This window comes from Sander vitreus, chromosome 11 (assembly GCF_031162955.1).
Source record: "Sander vitreus isolate 19-12246 chromosome 11, sanVit1, whole genome shotgun sequence".
Lineage (NCBI taxonomy): Eukaryota > Metazoa > Chordata > Actinopteri > Perciformes > Percidae > Sander > Sander vitreus.
Window position 1 is genome coordinate 17,214,126 of NC_135865.1, and position 10,869 is coordinate 17,224,994.

Below are 10,869 nucleotides of genomic sequence, written 5' to 3' on the forward strand. Positions count from 1 at the left end.
CCTGTACAGAAAGGGATCACATCTGATAGATTTCAGATGATTTCAGTTCTATGATCAGTTTTGCATGGATTTGCACAGCAGTACAGTAAAAAGCTGAAAGCAAACAAGCAAAACTAACCAGAGACCCATGTGCATAAGCTACCTCTGCAGTTGCAGTTTTCCAAGAAGAAACACGTCTAAGAAGTACTTTAAGTGCTCACACTGCAGTAGAATTTCATAAAACTACCTGCACTATAAGCACTTTAATACTACTTAAACATCTGCCATAATAACAGAGCTGTAGTGGAAACATGATTGACCACCATGGAGAAAGAAACAACAATAAAGAGGATTCAGATGAAAACACAGGCCACCATCAGTTTTGCATAGATTTGCACAACGTATTTCTTCTTGGAGCGCAACTATGCAAAACTAACAGAGAACTGCCACAATTAAAAGTGGGTACACACACACTGCCACAATTAAAAGTGGGTACACACACACTGCCACACACACACACACGATGAGAGTCCAAGCTCCTTATGCCAGAAGGAGCACTTAGGGCAGTAGGTGCTAGTCTACTTCACTATCTGCACTAGATGCACCTTAGCATAAGCACTAGTGGAAGGGTCGCAAGTGCAAAATATGCATGATGTTTCACAATAACAAGCATGTTTGATAAGAGGGGCCTTGCTCCAGACACAGCTGCCTCACTCAGGAACAGCAGGGGCCAAACATCACCGCAGGATGGTAACAAGGTCCTGCCAGATGTGTGTTTAGATTCAGTCTATCCTGTTCTAGCATAAACCAGTCGTGTCTGTAAATAAGCCTGCTCCTTTAGTTACCATTGTCAGAATAGTGCTGAAAGTGCCTTCACTGCAGTAGATTTTATAGAACTACCTGCACTGTAAGCACTTTGACACTACAGTGACTTCAAACTGTTCATGTGGAGTTTTCGATCACAGAATGAAATAGGATGCCTTTAAATCCACAATGAGGGGCTTTCCACAGGAGATACAGATGTGCGTAGGTGTCTGCAAGTATAAATGAGATACAGCATCAAGAGTATGTTAGCAACTTCAATTCAGGGCTGAAATAAATTTCATTATCAACTTAAATACATTTCATTCATATATATATATATATATATATATATATTTTATAGTATATTAGTATTGTGTAGTCTACTTAATGTCAAGAAACAGTGAAACGTGTTATTTAAAGTTTGCAAATACAAGGTGATGTTGTAAAGGTACTGGTTTTATGGACCAATAACCCAGAACTCAGATACATTTACAATGATATAAAAACAGGGACAAGTAGCACATCCTCACAGTTGACAAACTGGAACAAGAGAATAGCCGCCATTTGTCCGTTTAAAGATTAATAGTTCATGAAAATGATCGTCAATTACATAAACTGATTATCCACTTTAGCACTACTTCGAGTGCAATGTATAATGTAGAAGTTCAGTCAAAAAGGTTGTTATCTCCAACCAGAATGACCCTTGTTATGTTAGACTTGTTTCGTAACCTCCACTAAGGAGGTTATGTTTACAGGGCTGTTAAATTGAAAGATCTTTCAAACATCGGATGTACTTTCAAAAGGAAGTAGACCATAGGAAACTGATCAGTTTTTGGTGCAGATCGTGTCAGTGGTCATGTGACTGATTAATTTACATTTAGCGCATTCATTCTTGCACAAAGCTCTAATATCCCAAAGAGCTATCCACCAGCCAGCCTTATTGCTTATGTATATTTTCATGTAGAAATTAAGTCCAGAAAAAAAATCTGGATTTTTTTTTGTGGTGTAAAACGCAGGTGCATTAATGGGGGGGGAAGAAACATGAGAAACAAGCACACGTCGAAATGTCTTCAATAACAAAAGTTCAATGGGAAGGCTAAGTGGGAACCAGGGCTGCTTAGAGGATAGTCACATATTACTGTAACGTTACCCCTCCCCCACGCGCTAACATGGCGCCCAAGAGTCTGCATTTTGAGCGTTTTATAAACCTACTTCTACCCACCGACTGGATAACACAACATACGTATAACTAAATTGGTAGCGTTAAAACACTGAAATCAGGTGCACGTGAAATGCGCGCTCATTATGGCTGGGCGCACCAAGCGTATGATACGAGCTACTGCAAACTTAGCTAAGCCAGAATCCAGGACACAGCAAGCTAGTAGTACCCGAGGGCTCCATCAAAACAGTTAATACAAGCATGTGCTAGACAAACATGCTAGCGCGTGCAGCCTCAGAGCACGGTTAGCTTTCAGAAATTGAGATCGTTATCCGATAATTTATAATGCCACAGGTCAGTTATATTTAAACATGTCATCTGAGCAAATAACTTAAAAGACACCCTAAGTTAACATGCTACGGTTGGCTTACACCCTCCATCCAGAGCATTGCATTCTCTTATCTTAGCCAACTTAGCTGCTATAGTATTGCTAGCTTACCTATGAACGCTAATAATAAATATCGGCGCATGTCCCCGAGTGCTTGTGGAAAAGGACATTTCCTTGTAAGCACATAACGTGGTCAATAAAGTCAATACTAATTACGTAATGCAACTTAACGATATCTTCTCGTCGGTTTGTTAGCGTTAGCAGCTCGCGGGGTAGCAAAGGCGCGCGGCCTGCTGCACCCCCATGTGCTGCTGCTTTGTTCTGGAGGCACTTTTAAGTATACACCACAGCGAACAAATGGACTGAGAACTTTAATAGTATATCAACATATGGCCGACAACCGGAGCATACGAGTCTATAACTTGCAGTAACTACGAAAGGGTGTAACGACTAATTTTCACGAGTGAGTATCACTTCCCCGAGATAACGTTACCGACTTGAGGTGCAGCAGCAACACATGCTTTTCAAATCTCCCTCATTCTCCAACCATGGAGGAGAGGTTGCCATGCGATGCGCCCCTTACAACATGTTTTCAAATGCGGAAATTGACGATTAAAAGGTTTTCCCTTTATGTAAACGTCAAAGTGTGGCTGCGGTGTCGCATACAGCGCCAAGCATTTCACTTTCCTGACATTTACCGCATTTCCCGAAAAGGCGAACAACAGGTTTCTTGCCAATAACATGCGCGTAATAAGAGACTAGCTTCTAAAAATCCACCATCTTCACTCACTTGTACAGACTTACCGTTTACTCACACTGTTTCGGGGGTATCTGCAAAACTGAGAAAAGAAGGACTTAGGACATATAATCCAAAAAGCATAACCATGTGCTACTATTATGATTTGCTAGGAGTTTCTGAATCGTAGTAAGATTGCGAAAGTGGCGCGAGTAGAGTCTTAACCATGTGGTGAATGAAGGGCGGCTCCCAGCCAGCGTAGCTAAACCCCAACTCCTTCATTAGCATAAATCAACTACTTCCTCTCCAAGTGCCACTCTCAAGTTTCACCACTTGATTTTTTTTACACGTTTTGATAAACTTGCAGAGGAGGCGAAATAGCCTACACAAACTACGAACTTATTTCTCATTAGGAACAAATAAATAAAACAAGGAAACAAATAGGCTACAAACACAGGCAATATCAAAACAAGAGTTGCACTAGTCGACGCCTATGAAGTTATACCCTGATTTTGTTGATGTTTTCCTGCGTAATGTTTAGACATAAATGTCCTATGAATACGAATGAATTCTAGAAATAAATACACCCTGTCGTTCTAACGAAAATTAATATACTTAAATCAATTTATTTACTAACATATGGCACACACCATATAATGTATTAATCTTTCCAACAGGATTTTTTGTAAACGTCTATTTATTCCGACTATTTTTCGGTTGTAGTTGCACAATATTTTAATTTTAATTAGTTATCAAAACATAATTTGTATGAGTTGCACAGATGCCTCAGAAATGGAAGACAATTGTTGAATTGATGTGCCTGAATTAAAATAATTAGTATAATCATAGTATTTTATGGAATCCTTGGTGTCTAACTGGCATGTTCAACCTGCTGTTGGAAAGTTTTTTTTTACCATTTGATATTGTGGACAATATTGGGTTATAACTAATATATACATACACAAATATAATAGGGTCAGAATATTAACAATACACCAAGAAGAACAAATTAAAAAGTTACTTGAATGTAACAAGTGCAATATACATTGTTATTTGATTACTGAGTAATATACCTTTTTATTACAGTATAATTAATCTAAATACAATGGCAAACATATTTCTTTAAAACTTTAATAGCACACACAGACACACACACACACACACACACACACACACACACACACACACACACACACACACAAATAGCTATAAATACATATATTTCTTCATTATAATATAATGTGATTTTGATCTTGCAAAACTGATTTCACAGCAAAACTACAGCGTAATGTTAAATAAAATAACCCAATGCAGGTTTATTGTGGCCTGCGTTTGTGTTACATTAAAACCACAAGTAACTCAAGGCCACATATTTGTACTCCCACTGTAATTGTACCGACCACTTTTTACACTATGCAGCCAGCATCAGTATGAAACTTAGTTGCACTCAAAGCTTGATGAACATGTTAGGAATACTCACTGATGTCAGCAGAGACTTAATAAAATAAAATAAACTGCCACCAACATGGTTTAAAGTGTTGCCAAAGCTCCTCGGGTCATTTTACCTTTTACCTCTAGTTTCATATCAACTGTGATGCATTTCTGTGATACACTTCATTCCACAGTTTGATGATGAAAACTATGAATATACTGAGAAAGATGACAACACTTACATTTTTTTAATGCTGTTACATGTTTGTTTACCTGCATTATTTGAAACATTTGAAACAGTTATCTATAGCTGCTTTAAATTAATGAATTATAAAAGTATATCTAAATTTTAAATGGTCAAAAATGACTTCTCACTTAAAAACTAGAGGGCTGCCTTGGGGACATAATTGGTCTACAGGGAAAGAAAACAAAGTTGAAAACTAGTTTCTGGCAAAAGTGTTTCAACAAATTAAACATATGGTGTCCGATCTCTAGGATTAATTCAGTCTAAAAAAAATGTAGTTATAAAATGCAATGCAATATCATATTATTAAATATTATGAATGCAAATACAATTTGCTTGACATGATTTTTGATCCCATCCTTACAAGCCATACCATAGCTCAACTTAAAAAAGTAAATCTTTCTGAGCCATTAAACAGATGCATACAGCTTTAAAAAAAAAAAAAAAAACTCAGCCGCTGCATCCCAGTTGCAGCTATTGGGGAGAGGATAAAAACATTCATGTGTTCATTAATACTTACTGAATAATGTAGGATGAATTGCCAAAGTGATAAGTCATGATGTCTCTGTCAGAAGTGAAAAACATAGTGCTGAGTCAACAACAAAAATGCATGGATATGTTGTCATCTCAGGTTTATATGGGGTTGATCAATCTACATTCTTTTTAGATGGTATTATTAGAGGTAACAACACCAGTACTGATACAGCTTTGTGCTATGCTCAAAATTAATTCATATCAAGTACAAAACAGAACTATTAATGGCCTGTAGCATAGATCCTGACACAGATCGTATATTTAGCATACAGAAAATATTTGAATAAGAACTTTGCTCCCAGCAGAAATGATTTAAGAATAAAACAGTTTTAAAAAAATATTAGTTGAAAATAATTGAAATATACTTTAAAGATGGATGAAGTAAAAGGGATTTCTTCAAATGAAATGTTCTAATATTATGTTTCAATATTATTCCGCTTAAAAAAAAAAACATAAGGAACAATCAGGCGAAATGAAATAACAAAGTACCAATTGACTGGCCTACTCTTTTGTTCTCAAAGGAATTTGTTTTTGACAAAAAAGTTTTCAGTTACAGAATGCATATTACAATTATTATTTAATAATGCTGGTAATTAAGCAGTATGTAAAAGTTCTGGTTTAGTGTTATAATGTTATAGCTAAACAATTTATATTACACATTTGCACTATGGTATACTCACTTTTTTGTTCTAATATCTTTTTCTTATGATTTGGTTTGAACAATTACGTTAAACATATTTTTGCCATAATTCTTAAATCCTATATTAATAGTAATTCATTGGTTCAATGGTGACGCTATGCTGACTTCTTTTGTTTTTGCATTCTGTCGTCCTGAAGTTTGAACCTACCCGTCTGCCGTAGGTCATGCTCTGTTCAGTCATGGCGATGGCTACTTTCATACTGTCTATGCTTTCCACGCCTGTTTCCATGGAAGCCACATTCAACTGCCAGAATAATGTAACACCACGTCCGACACGATACTTAACACACATTTATTAGAGAACCCAATAGTGACAATCAATATTCCAATACATTATTACAATTTGTACAATATCTTTTCTGCTTTTTAGCACATCAATGGTGACATCGTCGAGCTAGTAATGTATAGTGTTTCTTTTATTTTGAAGGATGAAGTACTTGAGTTCCGGTGTAATTGTATTATATTTGTGGATTTAACGCTTCCTTCTCAGAACTTCATGACGTTTTTACCTACATGTTCAGATTGCTTAAACAGTCCCGTGTTGATGCTGAAGAGGTAAAGGTGAGTTAACGGTCTGGTTACAGGACATAGCTAGATGTGTGTAATGTGATTTATTTTAGAATTTATTGTGCCGGATAGCTAGCAATTTAAGCCTAAATTAACGTTACCTGCTGTCTGTCTGACACCACATGGCTGATCCTCTACTAACGTTATAACGTGCACGTATATCAGAGCACATCACTGAATTATACAAAATAAGTTATCTTCTAGTTTAAAAGATGAGGAAGCAGTCACCATGGTTTAGATTGATAACGTTAGCTAAATGGTGACATGTCTCTACTTGTTTAACCTCGATGTTTGTATTCAAAAAATTCTAATTAGTAACGCTAGTTAAGCTAGTGTGTGTGTGTGTGTGTGTGTGTGTGTGTGTGTGTGTGTGTGTGTGTGTGTGTGTGTGTTTTCACTCAAACAGGTATTCTGGGTTTCAGGCAGGAAATATTCATAATTGTTTATAAGCAGTGTTGTACATAGAACTGTATATAGCACTGTAATGTAAATTATCACTGAATGTTTAGTGTCTTAATCATGGTTTTCATCAAGGGAAATTCACTATTCACTTAGTTCATACTGTGCTTGACAAGAAATGTTTTTTACCTTCATTGTTGAACAAATGGCTTTGCAAGAGAAATGTACAATTAAATGTATATTGTGACAGTTTGGTATGGACAGACATATTTTGTATGCAAAGATTTTATAATAATGTTTCATAACTGACCGCTAAAGTGTATAGCATATACAAAACGGGTTTATACCCTATACAAAGTTTTATTTTTGATTGTATTTAAATCAATATTGATGTGCTTAAAACTGGACTCCTTTATTATTCTACATCTACCTTTCCCCCTCTTTTAGAAGCAACCTTTTTTTTGGCCTCTTGACATCCTAGACCAAATTTGAAGTGAAATTGATCTACATATAATACATAGAATAAAATAACCTCTCCCCGCCCCAACAAAACAAAACAGAAAACTAAAACAATATCATTTTGCAGTAAATTATTACCAGGCATAGTAGGATGGCATTTGCCTGCTGTCTTTTGAATCATGCTTTTGTCTTTTTTAATCTGTCAGATTAATGGCTGCCTGTGTACTGTGTCGACGGTTGCCCAGGCTATGCTACCTCCGAGGCTTGAGAAAGGACTCTACCCAGGCTCAGCATCTGCCTGTCAAACAAAAGGATGAGACTGATGATCATGAGGGGAAGAAAGGAGTATTGCAACACCAGGATGCCTCTTCTCAAGGAGGCTACAGGCTGTATTACAACCCGTCCTCATATCATCACTCTGTGTGGAACTCTGGAACCTCCCAGAGCCAAACAGATAATGATGAAGATGAACAGTGTCTCTCCACTCTCGCACCTTCCTTCTGGCAACAGAGCGATCGCTACAGTGTGAGTTGCTCGCGGCACCTCTCCAGCTCAAAAAACACACTTCTTGACTTCGCTTTCAACAAAGGCCCTGAACCCGAGATGCCATCAGTTTCACCGTACTACAGAAAACCCACACTGCCAGATGTTAAGGTAGATACACGTGCCTTCCTCAAATGCCGGCCAGGGTATGCCTCCATAACCCTTGACCTCACCCAGCGGCCTCGTCCAATCGAATGGGAAGAGGCCTTGCCGCTGCTCCAAAAAGTGACTATTTTAAAAGGCAGCATGAAACCATCTAATGTGTCTCAGTTTCTTGTGGAGCTCAGCCGCTTACACCCTGATAAGATGTCATTAGTGAGGAGTGACCAACGCTTCATCATGCTCCTCCGGTATTCTGTGGAACACCTTCGCCTCTTTAATGATCTTCAGCTGCTGGAGGTGCTGCAGTCCTTTGTGTGGCTGGACATGCCCTGTGCCCACACTGTTCTCGGGCTGTATGAGGCCGAGCTGAGCCGCCGGGCCAACCAGATGAGTTTACACCAGTTGCTGTTAGCTGCTGACTTGTGGCGTTGTATTGGGAGGCAGGTCCCTCAGTTCTTACAGCACCTTTATGATTCAGTCCGTCTGCACCTGGGACAAATAGGGATCCCTGAGCTGGTGCAACTATTGTATATAATGGGAGAAGGTAGGCGGAACCCAAAAGACTTGATCCATCCTGTAGAGCAGCTTCTCATGCGTCATTTACAGCAACTGTACCCTGAGGAGGTTGGTGCTGTGTGCTTGGGGCTCTTTAAATCCCAGACTTCAATATCTGAGGGTTCAGCGACTCGCATTGTTGATAAGGCACACTCTTTGGTCGAGGAGATAAGCGACTTTGCCATGGTGAATGTGCTTAAATTTATGCGTTTCAGCTACCTGTATCACAGGGCGTGGTTCCAGGCCATGGCACAGGAAGTTCCTCGACGGGCCCACAGAATGGGTGTCAAGGGGCTGATGCATGTGGCACTGGCCTGTTCAGCGCTGCATCACCACAATGATAACATCCTAATGGCAATTGCTGAGAGAGTTCCCTCTCTGGTGCCACACTGTAGGAGCAAAGACTCATGCAAACTGCTGTGGGCCTTTGGCGCATTAGGGTTTCTCCCAATCCAGAGCCCAAGCTTCTATCCGAGCCTCACAGAGGCCCTGAGGAGGAGGAAAGCTGAATTCCAGCGATACCCAGAGCATCTGCTTACTGGTCTTCTTGGCCTGGCCTTTGTCGCTCAGTTCCCAAAGGACCTTATTGCATTAGCTTTGAGTCCTGACTTTGTCAATTTAGCACTGAAATCCACACAGCTGGAGCTGAAAAAAGACTTGTTCACTTTAGATGAAGCTGTGGCTCTGGAGTTGCCTCAGTGGAGTGGCCCGAGGCTTAGCTGTGAACTGAGAGAAGAGGTGACAGAAATGCTGTGGAAGTTTGCTCAATCAGATTTGTGTCAGAAGCCAGAGGTTCAGGAGGCAGAATCTGCTCTGCAGGATCTGCTCGGAGGAGAGAAGTTTGTATGTAAGAGAATGATTCTCCCCCACACTCGCTCCATTGACCTGGAAGTACATCTCAACACCACTGGACAGCCGATACCTGTGAACCCAACATCCCACACATCCACATTATCTCCAGAGAACAGTTCATCTACATTTCCTTCTCATCAGGGTTGGGGGAGAATGAATGTAGGAGTAACTATAACTGAGGAACTTTTAGCACAGCTCATGAATACCAAAAACACCCCAGAACCTTTAACCCCATCTCCTACAGTTAAGCGGCCTACATCTCTTCACAGAGTAGAGCCTGATGAAGGTGGGAGACTGTTTGACACAGGGCTCTACCTGCCCAGTGACCTTATAGAAACTCTTGTCAAACCCAGTAGCCGAGGCTCAGCTCCTCAGAACTTCAAAGGCACAGTCAAACTTGCTATCCAAGTTTCCAACAGGAACCACTATTGCTACCATTCACAGCAGTTGTTGGGCCTTCATGCCATGAAGAGGAGGCAGTTGAAGTTGGCAGGCTACACGGTTGTGGAGCTTAGCCATCAGGAGTGGTTTCCTATGCTGAGGAAAAGCAGGGCTGAGAAGCTAGCACACCTGCACTGCAAAATCTATACCAGTCTGCGATGATTATCAAGAGTCCACGCCACCCCGTACTTTGGCTTCTGGTCAATCTTTAGTTTCAAGTCAATCTTTGAGTATGTACAAAGCACAGAAAACGGTCTATTAAGGAACTGTTTTTAACCCACCAACCATTGACCTTTTCTACATGTGTAGTTCAAAACACATTTCTTAAGGATGTGTGACATTTCAAGATAGGTTTGTGAAAATAATGCAAATTAAAAAGTATTCAACTCCTCACTGTAACTGTTGTTCTTGTTGCAGGATACAGTGTCTAAATCAGATTATACTAAAACATATATATTTTTTTAAATACTGTAAGTATGAAAGATTTACTGACTGGATAATCGACTTGTTGGTTAAATTGAGATGGACTGATGATGTTAAACAAAAAGAAATATTGCCAAAAGTGTCTTGAAACCCTAATTCAATGCTGGCTAGGCATTCTATTTAAAAAGGACTGTTTATTCACAAGGTGGACAAAATAATATCCTTCAAATCAGTACTATGCAATACTATCACTAACTGCAACCCCAAAATGACTGAGTATTGTGCAAAGTCCTCCCTGAAAAGCTCAAAAGATATTAAATGTTTCACACAAACAGAATGCATTTATGACATTAAGTAAATTCCACTGTCACTTTTTTGTAGCAAAACATTTATATGGCAGGTCATGTAAAACTGGACCTCTGAAACCCACTGAGCACCCACTGGTTGCAGCCCCACTGACTCTGGCAAATGAGTCATACACACTGAGATACAATTGATGTTCCCATGTTTGACTCCTCCAAGCTGTTATTAGATGACTTTGCTCTGGAAGTCA

The 10,869-nt window shown here is 39.4% G+C and overlaps 1 protein-coding gene across 2 annotated transcripts; it reads left to right on the top strand.

The window, feature by feature from the left end:
- Positions 1-6,450: 6,450 nt before the first annotated feature.
- fastkd5 (FAST kinase domains 5) lies at positions 6,451-10,154 on the top strand. Of its 2 annotated transcripts, none has more exons than XM_078261978.1 (2): positions 6,451-6,536; positions 7,607-10,154. In XM_078261978.1, the coding sequence occupies exon 2, from the start codon at positions 7,611-7,613 to the stop codon at positions 10,053-10,055; it is 2,445 nt and encodes an 814-aa protein (XP_078118104.1). In that variant the 5' UTR covers positions 6,451-6,536; positions 7,607-7,610; the 3' UTR covers positions 10,056-10,154. The 2 variants fall into 2 exon arrangements, with proteins under 2 accessions (XP_078118104.1, XP_078118103.1); XM_078261977.1 differs by having other exon boundaries at positions 6,467-6,530.
- Positions 10,155-10,869: the final 715 nt, after the last annotated feature.

Coding starts and splice junctions, on each gene's coding strand:
- fastkd5 (XM_078261977.1), top strand. CDS start 6,472: ATGACGTTTTTACCTACATGTTCAGATTGCTTAAACAGTCCCGTGTTG. Junction 6,531..7,606: donor CCCGTGTTGATGCTGAAGAG/GTAAAGGTGAGT, acceptor TTAATCTGTCAG/ATTAATGGCTGCCTGTGTAC.